The sequence below is a fragment of the Mirounga leonina genome, unplaced genomic scaffold (genome assembly GCF_011800145.1).
Source record: "Mirounga leonina isolate KUSES-001 unplaced genomic scaffold, KU_Mleo_1.0 Mir_91, whole genome shotgun sequence".
In the NCBI taxonomy this organism is placed as follows: Eukaryota; Metazoa; Chordata; class Mammalia; order Carnivora; family Phocidae; genus Mirounga; species Mirounga leonina.
In genome coordinates this window covers 35,315,451-35,341,786 of record NW_023270839.1, presented here as the reverse complement: position 1 = coordinate 35,341,786, position 26,336 = coordinate 35,315,451, and the positions used below count along the sequence as shown (strand labels likewise).

The 26,336-nt window shown below is 35.0% G+C and overlaps 1 protein-coding gene and 1 pseudogene across 4 annotated transcripts in view; both read left to right on the top strand.

Moving 5' to 3' along the window:
• Nucleotides 1-26,336, top strand: part of ICE2 (interactor of little elongation complex ELL subunit 2) — a 65,441-nt gene that overhangs the window by 12,744 nt on the left and 26,361 nt on the right. For all 4 annotated transcript variants that reach the window (XM_034993564.1, XM_034993565.1, XM_034993566.1 and 1 more), the window contains 6 exons: nucleotides 10,660-10,797; nucleotides 11,386-11,502; nucleotides 11,854-12,013; nucleotides 13,093-13,274; nucleotides 21,653-22,646; nucleotides 23,335-23,510. In XM_034993564.1, the coding sequence (XP_034849455.1) occupies nucleotides 10,660-10,797; nucleotides 11,386-11,502; nucleotides 11,854-12,013; nucleotides 13,093-13,274; nucleotides 21,653-22,646; nucleotides 23,335-23,510 (1,767 nt within the window). The remainder of the gene's footprint in view (nucleotides 1-10,659; nucleotides 10,798-11,385; nucleotides 11,503-11,853; nucleotides 12,014-13,092; nucleotides 13,275-21,652; nucleotides 22,647-23,334; nucleotides 23,511-26,336) is intronic.
• Nucleotides 17,677-17,759, top strand: LOC118003766 (annotated as a pseudogene).

The following is a 26,336-nucleotide window of genomic DNA, read 5'->3' as shown; positions in this document are numbered from 1 at the left end:
GTGGGAGAGGGAGAAGCAGGCCTCCCGCAGAGCAGGGAGCCTGATGCGGGCCTCGATCCCAGGACGCCGGGATCATGACCTGAGCCGAAGGCAGACACCCAACGACTGAGCCACCCAGGTGCCCCCATAGATGCTTTTTTGTGCACTGCTGTGCTCCCAATGACTAAGTAATGCCAGACAAACATTAAATTCTTAAGTGCTCATTGTAATTATTTAGTGAATATAAAAGTGTTTATTAACAAAGTACATTATTTGATAGGGAGTGTGATAGCTAATCAGCATTAAGTCTTGTTTTTTAGTCACATTGACTTGGCAATATATTTTGTCTGATTTACATTTTACCTCTCCACCCTAAAGGTTCACTGATATTTTTCTGATTTTTTAGTGTTTTAAAATTTTAATTTTATATTATGAAGTGCAGTATACTTACAGAGAAGTATTTAGAACAAATATATACAGCTTAACAAATAATTATATAGTGAACACCTATGTAAGTCTCTTACAAGTCAAGAAATAAAACATTACCAGTAACCCAGAAGCTCCCTGTACATCCCTCCTAATAATAACATTCTCCCTTCTTGAAGAAGTAATCACTGTCACAGTTTGGTGTTGATAATTTTCATGCACTTTTTTTGGTAATTCTTCGAACTCATTTTTGCCTGTTTTTGAGTTTTATGTGAACAGAATTCTTCCTTCACTCATTATGTTTGGGTGAGATTCATCTGCATGTATGTGTGTAGTTGTAGTTCATTCATTTTCTTTTCTGTCCATTATTACATTACATAAATAAACTATAATTCTATTGATCACAGTTTGAGTTGTTTCCTGTTTGGAGCTATTCTAAGCAGTGTTCCTATGAAAATTCTCATACATGTCTCTTGGTGCACATGTGCACACATTTCTACTGGGTATATACCCAGGAATGGAATTGTTGAGTCATAGAGTATACACATCTTTAACTTCAGTAAATAATGTCTAACTGTTTTCCAAAGGATTATGCCACTTTACAGTCTACCTTTGAGAGTTTTGTTGGTCCATACCCTCAAGTTAATACATACATGGTGGTCATTTCAGTTTTAGCCAATCTAGAGGATATGGTATTATATATGTAATAAGACTTTGCATCTTTTCATATGCTGATTGGTTATTTCTTATGAATCAGCTGTTCAAGTTTTGCCCTATATTCTACTGGATTTTTTGTTGTTGATATGTGGGAGTTCTTTGTATATTTGAAATATACAAATTTTATGGGTTATGTATGTTGGAAATTTTTTCTTTTATTTGATAAAATGGTCACTTTTAATCTACAAATTTCCCCTCAATTCCTTTCTTTTCCTTAAACTTTATCTTTTCAAGAACTTGGGTCATTTGACCTGTAAAGTTTCCTATGGTCTAGATTTTGATGAGTGCTTATTCACAGTGACATTCAACATGTTCCTCTTTTCTCTGTATTTCTTACAAATTGTTGATGGGATCTGGAAGCTTGATCAGAATTAGTCTTGGCCAAATGGATCCAACACATAGATGTTGTATTCTTTAATCAGGTGGCACATATGTCTGGTTGTTTCTTTTTTGTGGTGGTTGCAGCTGTTCGTGTTCAATGCCTAGATCTAGTCATTCACTGGGTTTATAAAATCGTAGGATTCTAGTTGCATCATTTATTTGTATTTATTAGTTGGAATAATTTTATTAAGATATGTTTTCCCTCATCTATGTGGTTTCCCGATTCTTGTAGCAGAAAAAACTGCTAGATTCTTTCCCTTTATATGCCAGTTTTGAAAAAATTGATTCCTTCTTCTCCAATGTTGGTCAATGTTTTCTTTTTTAAAAGTATTATGGGTTTTAGTCCACTGTAATTACTCTTTTTGAAGCTCAAATAATACCAGCTTTAGCCAGTGACCGCTCTTCATACTGGCTTTTGAGTCTTTTTGAGTCACTGTGGTAGTCTTTGAGGCTTGTTTTGTACATTTCCTGTCTCAACCCTGGAATCAGCAATTCTCCAGAGCCCTTGTTTCTTTCAATGGCAAGTTTTATTTCAAGTCTACAGTCTGTGTACTGGGGATGCTCATTGCTCCTGGATTGGTCATTGTTTCTGAGAATATTTCAGTAGATGGAGCTAGGAAATAGTTATTTAAAGAAAAAAATACCACATGTATCTCATTTACTTTATACCACATTATACTCACAACAACCTTAGAATAACAGTACTATCAATCAATGGGATACTGAAAACAGTTTGGAAAAATTTTTGTATGTTCTCCCTATTCTCCCCTACTTTTTTTTTTGTTTTTAAGATTTTATCCACTTATTAGAGAGAGAGCACGAGCAGGAGGGGCAGAGGGAGAGGGAGAAGCAGACTCCCTGCTGAGCGGGGAGCCCGATGTGGGGCTTGATTCCAGGACCCTGGAATCATGACCTGAGCCGAAGGCAGATGCTTAACCAACAGAGCCACCTAGCACCCCTCCCCTACTTTTTTTTTTAAAAAAGGTTGTACTTTATCTATGTTGTTAAAGCATTAATTATTACATACTAAATAAGCTCTTCCTTTTTACCATATTTAATTCTAAATCAATTTTAGTGAAGTATATATAATTTACATATAATGATCCATTTTAAGTGCATGTCACTGAGTTTTCACAAATGCGTATACCTGTGTAACCATGACCACAATCATGATAGGGTATGTTTCCATCACACTTAAAAGATCTCTATGCCTCTTTCTATCCGTGGCCTAGGAAACCACCAGTATGCTTTCTGTTTCCATGGATTAGATTTGCCTTTTCTAGAGTTTCATAAAAACTGAGTCACACACAATGTATTCTTATGTCTGGCTTCTTTCATTCAGCATTTTTTTTTGAGATTCATCCACATTGACACAAATATGCATAATGTGTTCCTTTTTATTCCTTTTTGTTTTATTGTATACACCAAAATTGGTTTATCAGTTCAGCTGTTGATGGACATTTGTGTTATTTCCAGTTTGGGGCAATTATGAATAAAGCTACTATGAGCATTCTTATATGAGGTTTTTTGGGAACATATGTTTTCATTCTTCTTGGGTAAAGAACAAGGGGTAGAATTTCCAGATCATATGGCAAGTGTAGTTAAATGTTGTTAGAAACTGCCAAGCTTTGTCATAATGGATGTACCATTTTACACTCATCACAAATGTTTAAAAGTTCTAGTTGCCCTGTACTTTTGCTAACACTTAGTATTGGTGATTTTTTTTTTAGAAAAGTAAAGTTTTGACCTCAGGTTTCATGTTCCTTCCTGTTGATGACCTTAGTCGCACCCATGCAATTCTTTTTTTTTTCTTTTTCAAATTTTTATTTTCTTGTTAGTTAACATAGAGTATAGTACTGGTTTCAGGAGTAGAATTTAGTGATTCATCACTTACATATAATACCCAGTGCTCATCATTACAAGTTCCCTCCTTAATATCCATCACACATTTAGCCCATCTCCCACCCACCTCCTTCCATCAACCCTCAGTTTGTTTTCTATCATTAATAGTCTCTCATGGCTTGTTTCCCTCTCTCTCTCTTTTTTTTTCCCTTCCCTTATGTTTATTTATTTTTATTATTTATTTATTTGACAGAGAGAGACACAGTGAGAGAGGGAACACAAGCAGGGGGAGTGGGAGAGGGAGAGGGAGAAGCAGGCTTCCCGCCGAGCAGGGAGCCCGATGTAGGGCTCGATCCCAGGACCCTGGGATCACGACCTGAGCTGAAGGCGGACGCTTAACGACTGAGCCACCCAGGCGCCTCGTTCCTTCCCATATGTTTACCTGTTTTGTTTCTTAAATTCCACTTATAAGTGAAGTCATGTGGTATTTGTCTTTCTCTGACTGACTTATTTCATTTAGCATAATACACTCCAGCTCCATCTGCATTGTTGCAAATGTCAAGATTTCATTCTTTTTGATGGCTGAGTAGTATTCCATTATGTGTGTATTATGTATGTTACATATATGTGTGTATATATACGTATGTGTGTATATATACTTATATATGTATTTTATATATATATTTATATATACCACATCTTCTTTATCCATTCATCAGTCGATGGACACTTGGGCTCTTTCTGTTGTTTGGCTCTTGTTGATAATGCTGCTGTAAACAACAGGGCACATATACCCCTTCCAATATATTTTTTGTATCCTGTGGGTAAATACCTAGTATGTAATTGCTGGATCCTAGGGTAGTTCTATTTTTAACTTTTTGAGGAACCTCCATACTGTTTTCCAGAGTGGCTGCACCAGTTCATACTGGTAATCTTTTTACATTTTAACAGCCTCCTGGATGTGTAATGGTATCTCATTATGGTTCTAGTTTGCATTTCCCTAATGAGTGATGATGTTTTAAAATCTTTGCTGATTTTATTGGTTTTTATTTTTATTGAGTCTTGAAAATTCTTTATATATTCTGAATGCAAGTCTATTATATATGTAGTTTTCCCCAGTTTGTGACATGTTTTTTAATGTTTTTAAGAGTGTCTCTCAAGGGGCACCCGGGTGGCTCAGTTGGTTAAGTGACTGCCTTCGGCTCAGGTCATGATCCTGGAGTCCTGGGATCGAGTCCTGCATCAGGCTCCCTGCTTGGCAGGGAGTCTGCTTTCTCCTCTGACCCTTTCCCCTCTCATGTGCTCTCTCCCTCTCATTCTCTCTCTCTCAAATAAATAAATTAAATCTTTAAAAAAAAAAAAAGAGTGTCTCTCAAAGAACAGAATTTTAATTTCAATGAAGTCTCATTTTTCAAAATGTTTTTGGTTGGTGCTTTTATGTGTTCTATCATAGAAATCTTTGCTGACCCCAACTGGTTCTCATCTGGGATCACTTTTACTTCTTCACCCCTGCCCCATGGATTTTAGCAATGTCTGGAGACAATTTTGGTTGTCACAAGTGGCAAATGCTACTGGTATCTATTGACTAGAGGCCAGGGATGCTACTGAGCATCCTACAATGCGCATGTCATCTCCCACAACAAAGAATTATCCAGCCCAAAGTGTCTGTAATGCTTCTGTTGAGAAACCCTGATCAGGAGGGTTTATAGTTTTAACTTTAATGTGAATGTCCATTTCAAGTTTTTATGGTGCAAGATGTGAGGTTTGGATCAAAGTTCATTCTTCTTTCATATGGATATCTAGTGCAAGCACAGTGATTCTCACCTGAGAGTCATTTTGCCTCCCAGAGGACATTTGGTAGTGTCTGGAGACATTTTTGGTTGTCACAACTGGGGAAGGGCATCTGGTGGGTAGAGTGAAGGATGTTGCTAAATATCCTTCAGTGTATAGGATGACCCCCCACCACAAAGAATTATCTGGTCCCAAATGTGGAAAATGCCAATATTGAGAAACTCTGCCTAGCACTATTGGTTGAAAAAGCTATTTTTCCCCTCATTGAATTGCCTTGTCACGAGTGATATGTGTGTGGGTCAATTTCCTGACTCTATTTTATTTCATTAATCTATAAAATTGTCTTTATGCCACTACCACCTGGTCTTGTAAGTTTTGAAACCATGTGGGGGAAGTCCTGCAACTTTGTTCTTTTTAAAAATTGTTTTGGTTCTTTTTAGTCCTTTGTATTTCCATGTAAATTTTGGAATCCACTTGTCAATTTCTACAGAAGATTTAGGTGGGATTTCAATAGGATTTCTTTGCATCTGTAGAACTTGTATTTTACAGATATCTTTTAAAATAGTGTTTAGCTGTATTGCCTTTCTTCCTTTTCTTTTTAAATAAAATCTGACATCTCTTGTCTTTTAACTAGAAAGAGTAGTTATTTACATTCATTATGATAATTGACATACATAAACTTGTTTGTGATTTCATTTGTCTTTTTCTAAAGTTCTTTCTAATTTTACTTCTTTTGAGGGCATTGACTTTATTTCTCCTTCTTTTCCTCTCCTTACTGATTTGGAATTTATTCTTTGTTTTTCTGTTCTCCTAATGGTTACCCTTGAATTTTTACAGTGATTTTTTTCCCTCACTGAATTGCCTTGTCATTAGTGATGTGTGGGTCAGTTTCCTGGTTCTATTCTGTTTCTATCTATTAGTCTATGTATCTACAGAGACCATAGAGCATTTTGACTGATGTTGTTTAATGCTGTCTCTAAAACCTATGTTATTATTTTATATGAACAATGTTTTAATTTATCTACAAATTCTGACGATTTTTGGCTTTCCATTTCTTCTTCTCAAATATACATTCTGAGATCCTCCTCATTGTTCCTGAAATGCTTTGTGTTCTAGATGTTCCTTTGATGACCGTCTCTGGGTGATGAACAATCTTTCGGTTTATCTGAAAATATTTTTGTTTTGTTCTCCTTCTTATATGATAGTTTTACTTCATACATAATTCTAAGTTGACTGTTTTGTTTCTCAGTCTGAAGATATAATTCTACTTTTTCTGGCTCCTGTTTTTGAAAAGTGTGTCATCTGGGGGCGCCTGGGTGGCTCAGTCGTTAAGCGTCTGCCTTCAGCTCAGGTCATGATACCAGGGTTCTGGGATCGAGTCCCACATCGGGCTCCCTGCTCGGCGGGAGGCCTGCTTCTCCCTCTCCCACTCCCCCTGCTTGTGTTCCTGCTCTCGCTGTCTCTCTCTCTGTCAAATAAATAAAAAATCTTAAAAAAAAAAAAAAAAAGAAAAGTGTGTCATCTGTTTGTCCTTTCTTTTAGGGAATCTGTCTTTTCTCTCTGACTGATCTTTATTTTTGGTATTTTACAGTTTGACTACAGTGTGTGTGTGTTTAAATCATACTTGGTTCATTATGTTTCTTGTATCTGTAAATTCCTATCCTTTATCAGTTCTGGAAAATTCTCAGCCATTTTCTATTATTGCTTCTCCATCATTTTCTCAACTCTATCTTTCTGGGATTCTCATATTCCCTAGGTTAGGCCTCAGTCTATCTTCCATTCCATCCCCTGCCCCGTCTCCCTCTCTCCCCCTTTTAACTGTGGTAAAATATACGTAACATAAATTTTTAAGGACAGTTGAATGGCATAAAATACTTTTTATACTGTTGTAAATATAATTCTACCATCCACCTCTAGAACTTTCTCATCTTTCCAAGCTGAAACTCTGTACCCATTAAATAATAACTCATCATTCCCTCTTCTCCCCAGTCCCTGGCAACCACCGTTCTACTTTCTAGCTCTATGAATTTGACTTTTCTAGGTACCTCACTTAAGTGGAGTATTTGTCCTTTTGTGATTTTTATTTCCCTTAGCGTATTGTATTCTTCAAGGTTCAGCTGTGTTGTAGGATGTGTTAGAATTTCTTTCCCTTTTTTAGAATTTATTTTTAATTGTGGTAAAATATACATAACTTAAAGTTTACTATTGTCATTATCTTTAAGTGTGCAGTTCAGTAATATTAAGTACATTCATATTGTTATATAGCCAAGTCTCCAGAATTCTTTTCACCTTGCAAAACTGAGACTCTCTACCCATTTCTGAACTGTTTCTGCTAACAACATTTTTGATACCAAATACGTGTTTTGTTTTGTTTTTTTCCCCACACCAACCAGTTCTCCAACTCTCTGGAAGGCAGCTATTCTCACCACTATCCACCAAAACAAGTTCTCCAACTCTCTGGACAGTAGGCCTAGAGTTCCCATGACCTTCTCCTCTGGTTCAGTAATTTGCTACAGAACTCAGGAGAACACTTTACTTACTATTTCTAGTTTATTATAAAGGATACAACTCAGGAACAGCCAAATGGAAGAGAGAGATGCATAGGGCAAGAAATGGGGGAAGGGGCACAGAGCTTCTGTGCCCTCTCCAGGCATACCACCCTCCCAGCACCTATGTGTTCATCAACCTTGGAGCTCTCTGAACCCCATAGTTTAGGGGTTTTTATGGAGGCTTTGTTTCCTAGGCATGGTTGATTAAATTATTGGCTGTTGGTGATTAAATCAATCTCCAGCCCTCTAATCATGCCCTGGTCTTTCTGGCAACCATCCCCCATCCTGAAGTTATCTAGGGGCCATGAGTCATCTAATTAGCATACAAAAGACATTCATTCTTTGTCATTCAGGAAATTCCTAGGGTATTAGTGCCCTGTGTTAGGAACCAAGGACAAAGACCAAATACATATTTCTTATTTTATCCATTAAACAATAACTCTCAATTCCCATCCTTCCCAGTTTGTAGCAACCACCATTCTGCTTTCTGTCTCTGAATTTAATCTGCTCTAGGTAACCCCATATAAGTGGAATTTATGGTATTTGTCTTTTTGTGACTTATTTTACTTAGTGTAATGTCGTCAAGATTCACCCATGTTCTAGCATGTTTCTAAATTTCCTTCCTTTTTAAGGCTGAATACATATTCCGTTGTATGTATTTGGACATTTTGCTTATCCATTCATCCATTGATGGACACTCTGGTTACTTCTACCTTTTGGCAGTTGTGAATAATGCTGCTTTGAACACGGGTGTACAAATATCAGTTCAGATCTCTGTTTTGTGAGTCTTAAATGTAAGTCTCATGTTCAGCTCCTTACCTGATCTTCCCACTGGTGGAGGCATTTGACCTCAAGATACTTAATCTTTTATGGGTTTTCTACCACTGCTCCTGTTTCTTCTCACTCTAGGTGTCTGAGGTTTATTTATTTACTTACGGTCCTTGAGATTCTTTTTACTTTTTACCAAGCCCAGTAATGCATGAAAATGGTTAGTTGTAATTTATCCAATATCTAGTGGGATTTGGATAGAAGTGCTCTCTCTTCAAAGTATACCTACTCTGCTATACTGCTAGAAGTAGTGTCCATTGTGTTTTTACGTTTCAAACATGAATGATACCGTATTTGTCCCCTCTGGCCCAAAATAAAATCTAGGGAGCAGAGTCATTTTCACTTTTTTTTGTAATGATAGAGCTGTATTAAGTACATGCATGTGCTTTTGGTGTGTTTAGTTTTCAAGATATTTTGAATATTAAATAACATTCAGTGGTTGGGTGATGGGAAACAGCCAGAATCTCTTAACCTTCATAGCTGTTTTTCAAAGACAAATTATTAGTTAAAAACCTTTTAAATATATCAAATAATGATCCTTTAGTTGCTTAATACCTACCAGTTGTGAAATATCTCTAATAATATATAGTAATGTATCTGAATATAAGAGTAAAACTATGTTAGATTTTCCTGTGACTTTCTCTTTCCCTAATTACTGAATTAAGTGAAACTAAGAAACACTAACATCCAACAGAGTTTTACCAAGAAAGATGTGTGAGCAAATATCTAACTAGAATAGTCTGTATGTCATATAGTTCTTATATATTGCTTTCTTTTGCGTGTATGTTTAAGTTCTTGTAATGACTGCTATAGGATGGGAATGTTAGGGGTAGAAGTTAACTAATATAAATGAGCAAAGATACTACGCAGATCTGACTGCAGTTGACTGGGATTTTTAAAAACAAACAAAACATTTCCATGTTAACCTACATCTGCCTTAGTTGCAAGTAATATTTGAATAAAATACCAAAGTTAGCATTGAAAAGAATGGATAGAGGGGGAAAAATGTGAAAGACAGCAGGAAGTGAGGATTTAGGAAGGGGAGAAGAGGATATGAAATTAGATGAAAAGAAACTGGAGTAAAGTTATTAATTTGTAACTTGACAAATTTTATAAATGAGGGAAAGAGAATATAAAGATTACAAAGATATGCTTATTGCTAATTTACTTTTGTGATATAAAGTAAATTCTAAAAGCTTCAGATTAGATTCATTGACAGGAGAAGAAAAAATACGTTTCTTAGAAGATGATATACATACGTTTTTTAATTATAACCCCACTCCCACCCAAAACCACTGTGCATCTTTGAGTTATTTACATGTTATCACAATGTCATATATTCTGCTTGAGTAAAGCTGTGTATCTTATTTCCTTCTTGATTAGATTTCCTGGTAAGTTATTAGTGTTTTGAAAAGTTTGGAGAGAAGCAAATACTAAATACTCCATCATTTAATTAGTTTTAACATTGTTACTTATTTTTTAGGTTGTAGATTAGAGTGATTTGTAAGATAACTACTATGTTAATTCATTGTGCTTTGGAATCTTTTTAGTGTATTAAACTTATTTATTTCTAATTAGTCATGTAACTTTATTGCAAGGAAATGTGTTGAAATTTTCATGTGGCTTTATTTCCTTGACAGTTTCTTAAATAGCACAGAAAATATGATGCATCTTTTCTATTTAATTTTAAATTTTAATACTATTGCTAATTTTAGTATTAAATATCAATCTTTTAAGAAATTAGGTTAAAAAGAATTACTATGGGGCGCCTGGGTGGGTCAGTTGGTTAAGCGACTGCCTTCAGCTCAGGTCATGATCCTGGAGTCCCGGGATCGAGTCCCGCATCGGGCTCCCTGCTCAGCAGGGAGTCTGCTTCTCCCTCTGACCCCCCCCCTCTCATGTGCTCTCTCTCTCTCTCAAATAAATAAATAAAATCTTTAAAAAAAAAAAAAAGAATTACTATGAAAATAAGAGATTAACTTAAGTAAGGAATATGCATTATGCTTGGATTATTAGAAGTTTGATTAATGAAACGAGGCTAATATTTATAATGAATAATTATATAGTCACATATAACTAAATTATTTTTGTTGTATTATTATGGAATTATGATACAAATGAATTTCTCTTAATTTTTATTTCCTAGCAAATTTTAAGAACTTGTATTGAACAAGTGAAAAAGTATCCAGAGTTCTATACTCTTCATGAAGTCACGAGCTTAATGGGATTCTTCCCATTCAGAATAGAGATGGGATTAAAGTTAGAAAAAACTCTTCTCGCATTGGTAAGGCTTACCAATGAAGGTATAAACTTACTTTTCTCTGAAACATCACCTATATTTCACATAGACAATATTTATGTTTAGGTTTTGAACAGTAATGAGATGTAACTTTTAAAATATGCAATGCAAATGTGTCTTTTTTTATTTTATGGATACCAATGCTTGATTTTTTTTTTAAATGTCACTACTAACTTTATTTCTTGGTTTTCTTTTCTTCATTTCTCATCTTTCTTAATGTTCCAAAATACAAGCAGAGAACCTTTTTTCTTTTAAATAAATGATTGTACTCACAATCATTGGAAGTAAGTGTGTGTAGAGAGGATATTTTAGAGTTTCTGTTATATGTGTACCTCATAAAATGAGAGGTTAGAATGTAAAGTGGTAAAGAAAATGGCATGGCACCCTTGTCTTGGACTGTTTTTGAAAAAAACATATGTAGATTGTCAAGCAAAATCATGGGAATCATGGCTTTAAGAAGGCTCTAAAGTAGAGTGGAGAATTTTAAGTTAAGAGTTTCATATGATGAAAAGATACTTAGGGGAAAAATACATGTGGTATTTGCAGTAAGACATTCCCTTTTTTCTTACTTAGGGCAGTGTAAAATATGTGAAAACTGTATTTCCCTCAATGCCTGTGAAGTTGCAGCTCTCAAAAGATAACATATCTACCACTGAGACACCAGAAAAAACAGCTGCAGCTATGCATTATGTAAGTAAGAAAGTACTTTGGATTTTCCCAAGTAATTTGCTGTACCTCATAAAGTACATATGATCTTCCTGTTCTAAAGTCCCCTTCTTGGGGCGCCTGGGTGGCTTAGTCAGTCTGCCTTCAGCTTGGGTCATGATCTCAGGGTGCTGGGATCCAGCCCCGCGTTGGGCTCCCTGTTCTGCAGGGAGTCTACCTCTCCCCCAGCTCATGCTCTCTCGTTTTCTCTCTCTCTCAAATAAATAAAATCTTAAAAAAAAAAAATAAAGTCCCCCTTTTGAATGTCTCCCTTCTTTTCATCAAAGAAATTTCCAATACATATAATGAAGTAACAAGTTCTATGTTGTTTTTCAGGATATTAGTAAAGATCCAAATGCAGAGAAGCTTGTTTCAAGATATCACCCTCAGATAGCTCTAACCAGTCAATCATTGTTTACATTATTAAATAATCATGGACCAAACTACAAGGAACAGTGGGAAATTCCTGTGTGTATTCAAGTAATACCCGTTGCAGGTTCGTGATTTGCCATAACAAGTAATACTTTGAAAAGAGGAGTTGGAACAATTCTATTTCAGCTGTCTAAACATAGGTGGTCATTTGTCAAATAAAAAAATCTTAGGTTTTGATTTAAGAAGGATGTGAATTTTACATTTACATTTAGTAGAACTTTAAATATATAATACTACTAAAGAGTTCATACTCATACATGAGTAATTAGATCTATAAAACTTGTATTCATATTGGGGGCGGTGAGAAAGAAATAGTTATGGTTTAGGGTAGCCAAAAATACATGAAATAATGAGGTTCTCTGTCTTTCATTGAAATGAAAAGAATGTAATACTTTATTAGACAACCTCAAATGAGTGAGTTTCCAAGACATTTACTTGTCTGGTATTGGAGTTCAGAATTAAAATAGGTCTATACTTGTAAGCATAGGATAGTTTTTCTTTGGACAGTAAGTTAATACCTTCTAGATTCATTTTATTATATACAACAATTATAGTAAATATAGAACTGTATCTAATGAAATAAAACTACAGATTAGAGTTAAATATAGTATATTCTCTGTGGTTGAGTTTTATCACTTTTTGAAAGCATAGTTGTATAAGAACTGAGTAATAATGACAGTAAAATTATATGAAATAGGGACGCCTGGGTGGCTCAGTCGGTTAAGCGTCTGCCTTCAGCTCAGGTCATGATCCCGGGGTCCTGGAATTGAGTCCCTCATCGGGCTCCCCGCTCTGCGGGGAGCCTGCTTCTCCCTCTGCCTCTGCCTCTCTCTCTCTATCTCTCATGAATAAATAAATAAAATCTTTAAAAAAAAAATTGTATGAAATAAAAAGCAGAAAACCTTTTTTTAAATTTATTAGAAAGAAAACATATTTTTCTTGCCAGTCAAATTCTCTTGCCCTTATATCTGTAAGGGACATTGAAGATCACAAATTCAAGGGTGGCAAATACATGAGGTGTGCTATACTTTCCTATGCTATATTTCTTTGGTGATCTTTCTGTCCTACATCCTGTTTGTTTGTTTGTTTTGAAATAGAATTTCTAGAAACTAATCACCCTCTTTCTTCTGTTTTTGTTTTAAGGTTCAAAACCAGTTAAAGTAATTTATATTAATTCACCACTTCCCCAAAAGAAAATGACAATGAGAGAGAGAAATCAAATCTTCCATGAAGTTCCATTAAAATTCATGATGTCCAAAAACACATCCGTTCCAGTCTCTGCAGTATTTATGGACAAACCAGAAGATTATATGTCTGAAATGGAAGTATGTAATGCTTGCTTTTTTTTTTTTTTTAAGGGAATGTACTTCTTTATCTTTTTGAAGCATAAAGTTTTATTGCAAGCCTTTAAATCTAGTAGTTAGAAATGAAGGCTTTAGATTAAAACTTAAAATTGAACCCCAAGTCAAGCTAGACTTTAAGCAACTGATTTAACCTCCCTCAGCCCCAGTTATCTCCTTTTGTAAAAGAAAGATGATAATACCTATTTCAAAAGACTGTTGTAAGGATTAAGTTTGATATTATATGTAAAATGCTGAGTACAGTCTTTAGTATATATGTAAAAACTTAGTCAATGGTGGTGGTAATCATGATAGTGGTTTTATTTAATTGGCCTCATTCATATTCAAGAGTTTTTAAGTATGAAAAGGAATAGATGAGTTTGATTGGTGCAGAAAGTATTTGGCCAGATTGTTAATCCTTTTCAGTATACTCAATAGCTGCGTGACCTTAGGCAAGCTTCATAATTTCTCTTTGTCTCTGGTTTGCTCATCTGTAAAATGGGTTTCATGACAGTACCTAACTCAGGATTATTTGGGATTATATGAGTTAATACAAGTAAAGCATTTAGGACAATGCTTGGCACTCCATAAATACTATTTTTATTATTTTGTGTTTAGACAAAACTTTATCCATTCATTTTACTCATTTTACAAATATTTATTGAGCAGATACTATCCTATGCACTGAGGATACAGCAGTGAATAAAAATAAAGTCTCTTTTTCTCTCACAGCTTACATTAGTGATAGAGGATGAGATAATAAAACCATAGCGAACAAGCAGCTAGTGATAAATGCTATGCAGAAAAATAGAGTAGAAAAATAAGGGTAAAGAGATGGGAATGGGACTATTTTAAACTGATGATCAAGAAGGCTTTTCCAAGGACAGGAAATATGAACAGAGACTTGAATAAAGTGAAAAAGCAAACAAAATTAGAAAATAGAAAAACATTTTTTTTCATTTTATTTATACCTAAGAGCTCATACTATTTTAAGAATATTGACGTTTTGCGTTTCATAATTGTTTGTTTTTCTCTGCCATTTGCCTTTAATATATTTATAGTGTAACATCATAAAGCACTTCCAAAGTTTGAGTTTTCTTTTTTACATTTTTCTTTTTTCTTTTTTTCTTTTTTTTAAAGATTTTATTTATTTATTTGACAGAGAGAAGAGAGACAGCGAGGGAGGGAACACAAGCAGGGGGAGTGGGAGAGGCAGAAGCAGGCTTCCCGCCGAGCAGGGAGCCTGATGTGGGGCTCGATCCCAGGGCCCTGGGATCATGACCTGAGCTGAAGGCAGACGCTTAACGACTGAGCTACCCAGGCGCCCCTTTTTACATTTTTAAATCTATCTTATACTTGGTGTGAGGTAAATGTCAGGAAGTAATAAGCACTATGAAGAAACATGAAGTAGGTAAAAAGGGATAAAAAGTGACAGTAACATCTTTCTGTAATGGCAGACCAAGTAATGTGGACCTTTGCCATTACTGATTACAGCTAAAAAAGCTGGACAAAATATAAAAATTTCTTTCTTAGAATCATCAAAGAGCTAACAAGATAGTGAGGAATTACAGGGCTGAGATACTAGAGAAGACCAGAATCCAGAGAGGTAAGTCTTTCACTCAGAGTCATTTTTGCCCTGAATGGTATTTGCCATTTCTGAAGGGGCAGCAAAAAACGAACTATGCTTTTGGCAGCATCACAAGACTAGGGGGACAAAAGTCAAAGTTTGGTTTTCTACCAAGCGCTTGAACCCTACAGGGCTGCACCCCAGGAGTAAGGGTGAGCTAGAGATAAATCCACTTTCTCAGAGATAGTAGCCTGAGTTTTCAGGCCTTGAACTTGGATTTCTAGTGTCTCTAGACACCTAGTAAGAACTAATGAAAATAATTCTTAGAGGAACATAATGTCATTTTGAGCCTTCAATTATTTCTACAGTTAACTTTTTAAATAAAGCATCCAAAAAGCAAAAGGGTAACTGAACTAGATAATGTGAGCAAGAATAATCAGAAACAATGACCAAAGAAATTGACTCACAGAAGACAGATCCTGCAATTATCAGTCACAAACTGTTAGCCAACTCTGTTTATTTATACAGCATTCAAGGAAGTTAAAGCCATGCTTGAAAATTTCAATGAGGAACTAGAAACTTTAAAAGAGATAGTAGATTTGAAAAAGAACTAAAGAAAAAATTTTAAACTGAAAAATATAGCAAGTTAAGGATTTTGTAAATGGGGTTATTAGCACCTTAGATAAAGATGAAAAGAGAATTGATAAACTGGAAGATGAGTCTGAAAAGACTATCCATAATGAAACACAGACAACAAAAAGACAGAAAATAGGGAGAATAGGGCAAGAGATATAGAGGATATAGTGAGAACATCTAACATAGGTGTAGTTTTATCCAGAAGAATAGTGTAAAAGAGATAATCAGTCCAAAGCAATAGTTGGAAATAAAAAACTCTTAAAAGCCACCAGAAACCAGGTGCCCAGGTGGCACAGTCAGTTAAGCGTCCAGCTCTTGGTTTCAGCTCAGGTAGTGATCTTAGGGTCATGAGATTGAGCCCTGCATTGGGCTCTGCACTCAGCTTGGAGTCAGCTTGAGACTCTCTTCCCCTCTCCCTCTGCCCCTCCCTGCTTTCTCTCTCTAAAATAAATAAATAAGTAAATCTGAAAAAAAAAAAAATCCACCAGAAAAAACAAAAGGCACATTGCCATTATAGGACTGAGAGTTAGACTGGCAAGTAATTTGTCAACAGCAACAATGGAAGCCAGAAGACACTGAAACAATGTATTGTGCTAAAATGACCCCATACTAAAATTCTTTAACCAGTGAAATATCCTTACATAAAAAATTAAAGATATTTTCAGATAAAAACTGGGTTTGCTTCCAGAAGACTGCCTCTATTGGATGTTCTTCAGGCACAAGGAAAATAATGCCAGACAGAAGGAGCATGGTACAGATGCAAGAAGGAATAAAGAAAAACAAGTGAAAATAATGTGGATAGGCTCTAATTTGTAGGTGAGTCCAGGGGCACTCGGGAAATTAAGAGTTCTGAGATGACCTGAGCCCTCAAAACTCTAGAAACTAATCAACCAAAGCCCCTTTCAAAACAAAAGTCTTCACTCAGACTAGTAGTAGAGTTCATATTGAGCAAAACAAGGACATTAAAGGTAAAGAAAAGAGAAGTTTTCATATAACTGAGGGAGAGGGGACTAGAGAAAGCAGATATCAGAATATACTTAAGATTTTATACACATACACACAAATTTATATGCATACATACCTACCTACCTACCTACATACATAAATACATACCTTGTGGTAACAGTGGAGCATGAACTTAGAGCCATGAGGTTCAGAAAGCTGTCTTGGCATGCCCTTACACAGGATTGTCCTCCCGTAGGAGCAGGAGAACCCATCTAATTTAAAGACGAGAAACAGAAGAGGATTGTTGATGGAAGCTCTTATAAAAGTACTAGAGAAAAAAAAGATAATTGCTATAACATTTCCATAGTCAAGTGAAGAGAGATACACCCACAAAACATGAAATGGGTTCATCCATTGCCCTAGAAATCTCAATTCTAGAAATGTAGTTCAGAAGTACACTAGGGAGGGGTGCCTTACTGGCTCTAATGGTAGAACATGTGACTCGTGATCTTGGGGTTGTAAGTTCGAACCGTGCTTTGGGTGTAGAGATTACTTAAAATCTTACTGGGATGCCTGGGCAGCTCAGTTGGTTAATTGTCTGTCTTCGGCTCAGGTTATGACCCCAGAGTCCTGGGATTGAGTTCCTAGTTGGGCTCCTTGCTCAGCAGGGAGCCTGCTTCTCCCCTCTGCCTGCCACTCCCCCTGCTTATGCACGCTTTCTCTCTCTCCCTCTCTCTCTGACAGATGAATAAATTCTTTAAAAAAAACAAACAGGGCGCCTGGGTGGCTCAGTTGGTTAAGCGACTGCCTTCGGCTCAGGTCATGATCCTGGAGTACGGGGATCGAGTCCCGCATCGGGCTCCCTGCTCGGCAGGGAGTCTGCTTCTCCCTCGGACCCTCCCCCCTCTCATGTGCTCTCTTTCTCATTCTCTCTCTCTTAAATAAATAAATAAAATCTTTAAAAAATAATAATAAAATAAAAAAATAAAAAAATAAAAAAACAGAAAAAAAAGTACACTAGGAAAAAAGCAAAATGCATGTGCAAGGTATTTATGGCATCACTGTTTGTAGTAGCCAAAGACTAGAAACAAACCACATGTCCCTTAATAGGGTATTGATTAAATAACCTGTACATCCTCAGTAGCATACCATGCACGTATTAAAAGGAATGAGGAAGGTATAGATAGGCAGCTGTGGAGTGATACCTAGATATACTATTAAGTGAAAAAGGTAAGGAAGGTGCTCACTTCGGCAGCACATATACTAAAATTGGAACCCTGCACAAGGATGACACGCAAATTCATGAAACGTTCCATATTTTTGTAAATAAATCATAATACAAAACAAAAGACAAGGAAGAAAACATTTTTTGTAATATGCTACTTTTTATGAAGGGACAAGTACAAATATATACTACGCACATACACTTATTTGCTTATATATGCTTATATTAAAAAGAATAAAAACCCTACATAATAAAGAATAAACCTAAAACTAATGAAAATGTGTAACTGTGGGGGAAGGAAGAAACAAAGTAGAGGAAGCAGAGATGTCAACTAGATTTCTCTAAATGTATTTTGTTTTACAGTTTTGACTTTTGAGTCATATAAACGTTTTACATGTCTATAAAACAAATTTTTGAAAAGTTATAAAAGCCAACCTAAGCTGAAATGAAACAATTAATTCACTGTATATCAAGTTAGTGGTTTAACCACTCAGTGAATTATTTTAAATGATTAGAGACTTACTAATTTGACTATGCATCCCTAAAGATTTATATCCTAAGTACAAAAAGAACTGCCAAAAAATCTTAAACTGCCTTTAGCAACTATATTGTTAGAAATGATATTACTTTTGTTATTTCAACACATTAGATAATACGATAACATAAACAAGTAATTATGTGTATAGTAGGAACCCAGAATTTCAGAGATAGAAGAGAGATAAATGCCAATCAAGAAGTTAAGTAAAAGCTCGGGTGCCTGGGTGGCTCATTTGGTTAAGCATCTGCCTTTGGCTCAGGTCATGATCCCAGGGTCCTGGGATTGAGTCCCACATCGGGCTCCTTGCTCAGCAGGGATCCTGCTTCTTCTGCCCCTCCCCCCTGCTCGTGCGTGCTCTCTCTCTCTCTCTCTGACAGATAAATAAAATCTTGAAAGAAGTTAAGTATAAAAGCCCTATAATAATAACAGAGTAGTATCAAAAAGATGCCAGAGCCAATTGGAGGGTTTCCCATTGACCAGAGATGTGTCATTTAGACATGACAAAGAATGACTGCAATGGATTAAAACATGTGAAATATGTTAAAACCCCTGAAATAATGATACTTAAAAAAAAAAGTACTAGTCACCTTTGGAGGGTGCTAGTACATAAAGTCATTCTAAAACCTGTTTATAAGAAGAAAAAATACCAGATATTTGTCTTGCCTTTCTAGTACAAACTATATTTTAGGGTAATGATAGAATATGACTGTCACCATTTTGCAGCTCCTAATGAAATAGTGACTCTAAGCAGTAACCATCAGTGGTGGCTATTAAAATCATTAGATCAATGAGGAATTTCATAATGGATAGATTAAGTTGAGGACACTTAATGAACCAACAGATCAATTGTAATATCACAAGAAGAAAGATAACCAGACATCATTAGCCTCCTGGTTGAAGTAGGAAGTACACAGTACCACCATATTCAGATTAAAAAACAAACAAAAAAAAACTGTACCCGAATCTAATAAAGCTACTAGATTGTTTTAATAGGAAATTTAGGGAATAGAAGAATGTGTTAAATGACATCAGACAGATGCAGAATAACTAACTTGTTTTTTTCCTACAAATATCTGGTGATATGGGAGTTGACAGAATATGGGGGAGAGGCATTTGACAAATTAAAGCAAATTGAGAGATATGTCAACCAAATACAGTGTGGGGATCTTGATTAGATCCTGATTCCAATAAACAATTGTAAAAAGACATTTATCAGACTTGGAAATTTTAACACTGATTAGATATGTTATGACATTAAGGAATTATTAATTTTTATTGATATAACTGAGATGTTTTAGAGAAGAATCCTTTTACAGCTGCATACTGAAGTATTTACAGATGAATGATATTTAAAATTTTATCTGTTTGTTCGAGATGAGACCATTGTTTTTTAATTCATTAATTTTTGGTTTTATAATTATTAAATTTGTTCATTTTATTATTATAATTGTATTAGTATTTTCTTATTTCTTGAAAAGGCTGTGAATGATATTTCTGATCTTTAATGTCTAGTGTTCTATTTTCTGTTGCTTTTTAACTATTCTGCAATTATTTTTAATTTCTTCTTTTATCCAACAATTTGGAGGGTTTTTTAAGGTTCAGGTGCTTGGATTTATTGTTGTTGTTTATATTTTTTCTTAAGATTACTAATTTTATTTCCTTCTAAACAGAGAGTAAGATCTTAGCAGATTCTGCTTTGTGCTATATTGATATTTTCTTTATATGTTAATTTATAGTCCATCTTTGGAAATACCCCTTGGATTCTTGGGAGGGAAAAGGTATATCTTTGCAGTCTATATATATGTTTTCAGTCATTCATATATATTGGTTTCATTTAATAGTATATGTACTTCCTATATCCCTATTTTACTCAGAGACAGTGTACTGTTGACCAAGTACAATTGTGTTTCTTTCAAATTTTCCTTTTATTTCTCAATTTTGACTACATGTTTTAAAGTTATTTGGCATGTCACAATTTATTATCTATTCATGGATTTCATCTTTTTTCAGTATAGGATTCCTTTGATGCTTTTTGCATTGAATTCTGTTTTGTCTAACACTTAATATTGCTCTCTCTTATTTCCATTTCTTGACTTTATGTCCCATTGTTTTGTTTTTAACCTTTCTGTGTGAGAATGCCTCATGTAAACAGCATATGGTTAACTTTTATTTATTTATTTTTTTACTAAATCTGGTGGTCACCTTTATAAGAGTTACCATTTACTGAGAAGTTTTTTACTATGTGCCAAGGACTATGCCAAGAAACTTTCTATATACAAGTTCTCATTTAATCCTTAGAACAAATCCAAGACGATGACCCTATTTCCACTATTTAGAGACGAAGAAATTGAGATTTGGAGAGGTTGCATAACTTACATAGGTTGTTCTTTCTTACTATGTGATTGCTGTTAGAATATTCCTCCCTCACATCCTAAACTGTACGGCTGGTGGGTGTGTATAGTTTGTAACCAGATATTTATAGTATTTATCCAAATTCCTTTGCTAGATTGAGGAGAGATCTATTGCTGCTTGGGGAGAGGACCGTTTATTCTTGAATAAATTAAAGCTGTCTATAGTTCTTCCATTACCAAAACAGTACATGAAAAACTACAACCTCAATGGCTTCGTGTCCCAGAATACAATAAAATCATTTCCTGTCCATATTACTAAGAGTTGTTTTCTCTGAGTAGGTGTAGAAAATCACTGTTGATGTTAGGGATACATCAGAGGCTGGTGACCTTCCCAAGCTGCATTAGAGAGCAGCTTCTTCGCAGTGGCAAAGAGGCTTTCCTCCTGGTCAGCTAAATACAGGTGTCTCTGCAAGAGTGTAATAGAGTGGGTATCAGTGAAAATCTACTGCCTTCCTATTTGGCCCCACATTTGTTCTTTGTTGTTCTATTTTTTTGATTAGTGGAAATTCCTTTTGAGATATGCGGGTTCACAAGTATTCCCTATTTCCTGTGCTGTTACAACATGGCAGATTTGTCTTGTGTTTCATCAATATTTCAATGGGAAGGCTGGAGGGGAGGGGGGGAAGGAGATGGGGTAACTGGGTGACGGGCATTAAGGAGGGCATGTGATGTAATGAGCACCAGGTGTTATATACAACTGATGAATCACTGAACTCTACCTTGAAACTAATAATATATGTCAATTAACTGAATTTAAATTTTAAAAAATAATTTGAAAACAAAACAAAACAAATCAGTGATCCATTAAACTCTTGAACGCAAAAAAAAAAAAAACAACAACACATTTCAATGGGAAGATAAGGTCGAATAAATTAGTTGCTAGTTTATCATTATCTTAAGCAAGAACCTTCCAAAGCCATTAGACATTTCTTTCTGCTCTTAAAGAGCATGAACTATCTTTGTGAGGGGTAGGGGCATTAAGAGATAGGTGATGGGTGTCCTGGAATACCTGCTAATAGTTTACCAATATATTTTCTTAAGATGTCTTATGAAGTTAATGAGTGCCGAAAAATTGAGACCCTTGAAAATTTGGACCTGGATTTTGATGGTGACGTCACAGAACTTGAAACTTTTGGAGTAAACACCACCAAACCATCGAAGTCACCGAGTCCTGCAAGCACTTCCACAGTACCCAACACAACAGATATTCCCACAGCTCCCAGCACAGCAGCCACATCTGTGATACCAACCGCACCAGACATTTCTGCTCATTCTAGAAGTTTATCTCAGATTCTGATGGAACAGTTGCAGAAGGAGAAACAACTGGTGACTGGTATGGATGGTGGCCCTGAAGAGTGCAAAAATAAAGATGATCAGGGATTTGTACCATGTGATGAAAAGGCATCAAATTCTGACAAGTTTTTGATGCAGGATAATGACTTGAAAACATCTGATTCCTTACAGTTAGAAAGTTCTACAGAAATTGAAACCTCTCATAAAAATGATTTGGCTACTGATACGGTATATGCCCCTGAAAAACTAAATGTTCTGGAGAACTCAGACAATTCAAAGGAAAAGACTGTTACCTCAGAAGCAGTAAGAAGTGAAGATGTAATTCTTTGCAATAGTGATACAGATGAAGACTGTTTAATCATTGATACAGAGTGTCAAAATAATAGTAATGGAAAGACAACTGATATGAATTCTAATTTAAGTTCTAAACCAGCTAGCCCCAATTCTTCTTCAGCACAGGCTTCTGTAGGAAACCAGACTAATGCTACCTGTAGTCCTGAAGAGTCATGTGTTTTAAAAAAACCTATCAAACGAGTATATAAAAAATTTGATCCAGTTGGAGAAATTTTAAAAATGCAGGATGAACTCCTAAAGCCAATTTCCAGAAAAATACCTGAATTGCCCTTAATGAATTTGGAAAATTCTAAACAACCTCCTGCTTCTGAGCAATCCTCTGCTCCTTCAGATGCCTCTGGTTGGCCAAAATCTGTATGGCCTTCTGCATTTCAGAAGCCAAAAGGACGTAAGTAAATATTTATAAGGACCTTTATATTAACTATTTTGCCTCTTCCTTATCCTTAGGTTTTTCTCCTTTATTCCCTCACTTTTTCTTTGTTCTGACCTGTCTTATAATATTTACATGGTCATTGATACTTCATTTTTCAATGTACTGATCAGTATATCAGCTTCCAAAATCTTCTCTTTAAATATGTACACAAAGTTGTATGGATCTTTGTAACCTATGTTTATCTAGCATGTACAGTGGCTAATACGGCTCACAGAACTGATGAAGGGTAAGTGATCAAAAATAATCATAAACATTTATGAGTCCAAAATTTACTAATTCATGGTGTTGGACTGTAGTTTTATACTTTTTCACTTTCTGAGATAGATATAAAGCTGTACCCCAGCTCTGCCTAGATTAGAAAAAACATCACTTTTTTAAAACTTTTTTTCTTCTTCATATGTTGTCTCATAAATTTAAACTTTGTCTAGGGTTAGTGAAGGTGGTAGTTAAAGGTTTAACCTTAGCTCTTGGCTGCAGTTCTGTTAAAAGTAAACAGAAATGGTAATAGTTAGATGTTCAACTCAGAGAAAATAGAAAAAGTTGATAGAAACGTAAAAATAGATAATTGAATTGTTTTCTTGAATTATGATCGATAAAGAGCTAATGTATTTTTAAATAATGAGAAATAAAATTATTTTTAAAGGATTGCCGTATGAACTACAGGACTATGTTGAAGATACATCAGAATATGTAGCTCCTCAGGAAGGAAATTTTGTTTACAAGTTATTTAGCCTACAAGACCTATTGTTACTTGTGCGATGCAGTGTCCAGAGGATAGAGACCAGACCACGTTCTAAAAAACGGAAGAAAATCAGAAGAGTAAGTTGTTACTTGGGGAGTTAGGATGTGGTAGTATAAGTAGATAATCAGCAGATATTTAACATGCCATTGTTATGAAGTTTAATTTAAAATTGTTGATCACTATTGGAATTTTTCCAGGTTGAGCTGGGGCTTTTTATTTGTTTTTTGTGTTTTTTTTTAGTAAAATACTGAAAACACTTTTAATAAAGGGAAGTGGAAAGTGTTATATATAAAATTCTTGAATGCCGGTAACATTCTTACATGGAATTTATAAACTTAATGAAAAATGGCACCATCATAGATTTGACCTGGACTGGCACATATATTCCTACTTTCTGTAAATTTGGAATTCCACTGTGACATATTAGCCCCTTTTTCTCTTACTTTGGGGATCTTCTTGACTCATTTTAGAAGTCCCAAGTTTTCAAAGGTGGGCTTTCACATGCATTTGAAGTCTTCCCAGAATTGTTAGAAGACCAAATGTTTTCTTTTTCCCCTGTTGTTTTTTGGGGGGGGGATTGATATAAAAATATTTTTCAGTTAAAAAGTTCTTGCTACAGTTTGAGTAATTGGTTCTTTATACAGTTTTCCATATTTGATGTTTGAAGTTCTCATTCAGATTAGTTTGATTTTTGTGTGTGACCACTGAATTCTGGTAAATAAAGAGGAGCCTCTATATTATAATTGATTATACTGATGTCTTTCTTTTCATTTTTACTTAAGAGAATTTTTTCTGTGGTGTACATTTGTCACAGTATGTGTGTGTGTTTATATTTATATTTTTATATTATTATTTTTTTAATTTTGGTGTCTCTATCTTTTGCTCTCTAACTTACTACCTGTAAGAATCCTCAATGACTACTTTAGAATGTTAGTATGTTTGGGGCTAGGAATCAGGTGCTCAAAAGTAGTGATGTTCCAGCATTAACCCTTGTGGATCAAGTCCCTGACACTGCTTTGTCATGTTAAGGAATAACTTGGAAAAGAAAGAAAAGAAGGAGGGAAGGAAAGGAGGCAGGGCGGGCTGTCCAACCTTCCTCAGTGGCTAGTAGCAGGGTCTATCATGAAAAAAACTAAAGCTAACCCATCAGGATCTAGGATCTTTGTTCACCAGAATCCAGTGGACCTGGAGGATCTTTTGCTTGATGTCGTTATCCTTTGTCAAATAGAAGGAAGATTGTAAAATTCTTAGTTCTCATAATTTGGTTTTTATCTGTGATTCAAACTTTAAATTTTAGAAACCAAATGGTTTTGAATTAAATGTATGGGGTAGTGTTTTTTATAAGAGAAAGTCAAGGAATAATAAAATACCAAAGATTTTGTATTAGTCTGCTCCTATCCTAAATAAATGCTAATATTGTCTGAATTAAAAGATTTTACTTTATTTGCTAATTTTTCCCATCTCATTTATATTTAATGATGATCAATTTAATGGCCATTGCATGAACATCTTGAATATATGTAGTGTCAGTGCTATGTATTGTATATTCAGTGTTTTATTTTTTTAACTTTTACTTGCTATATCTCTGATTTATTTGGGGGCTAACCTCATTTCTTTCACTTTCTACCCTTTGAACCCATACCACTTTGTATTGATCTGCCAGCTCACAGCAGTTAGAAACTATTGATGGCCAGTATCTCTTAAGAAAGAATAGCTTAGGGAAATAATCAGATACTGAATTAATTCTTGAAACAGACAACCTGTTAAGGACATTGTCATTCAGTTCACTAAAGTGCAATTTGTAAATGTTGAGATGAAACCTTATAGGAGAGAATTTGCTCTTCATCAAAATATATCAAAATAGCTGAACCCCAATGAATATCTAAATAGGAGCCTTATGTTTTTTATTATGTCAAACCCAGAGTAAAATTTTAAAATTTTTAGTGAATGGTTATCATATTGTACCTTTTATTACATGTAATAGTTTAGTACACTTGGTTTAAATCCCTTAGTAGAATGCATTTCCTTTGGAATTATGTCCTATTTATCTGTTTCTCCCAAATGTTTTATATTCTAGGAACAAAATGAACAGGTAATAAGTAAATGAGAGGAACTGGTATTAGGGAAGGGAACTTTAGGATAATTTAAGTATTAGTTTGAGAAATTTTAAAGTAGCACTATTTAAACTCTGGGTAAGAAAGCATTCTCTTAATATTTACTACTTAAAAACCAACTTGTTTAGATAAAGCTTTAAAATACTTAGAAGTCTCTTCACTATACTATGATACTAGCTATGAAATATCTATCTAGGGATGTATGGAAAAGTTTAAAAGGTTTATGTGAAAAATTGGAAGACAGAACCAAGAAAAGCTTTCAGTTAGGGAGAATAGGAGTTACCATTCAAGGGAGAAAGGAATAGTAAACTTAATTTTTATAGTTTGAAACTGTGATTGAATTTAAAATTTCACTTTAATTTTAGAATACTACCATAAAATATTCAGACTTTTCTTTCCCTTGGCTTCCTGGAGGTGGCAGTAGAATACATACAGAAATTAAAACCAGATTCAGGACTTAGTTTCATAGATACAAGGCAGTATTATCAAGGAAGATCTCCTTATGATCCAGAAAGGATATCTTGTTTATCAGTTATTCAACTGTGCTGTAAACTGGCTCTGTCCCTGAGCAAATTTCTTAACCCTCTTGACCTCCATTTCTTTATCTCTAGCTTATAGTTGTTAAGTGCAGATTACCAATTGCTGAAGAATTATTATATAATAAAATGCCTTTACCAGTAAAATTATCTTAATCACAATTTAATTATTTTTAATTGAAAAGACACCGTTAGAGGCCTTGTACTCAAGGTTTGGCCCCTGGAACAACAGCTTCTCAAATACGCAAAAACC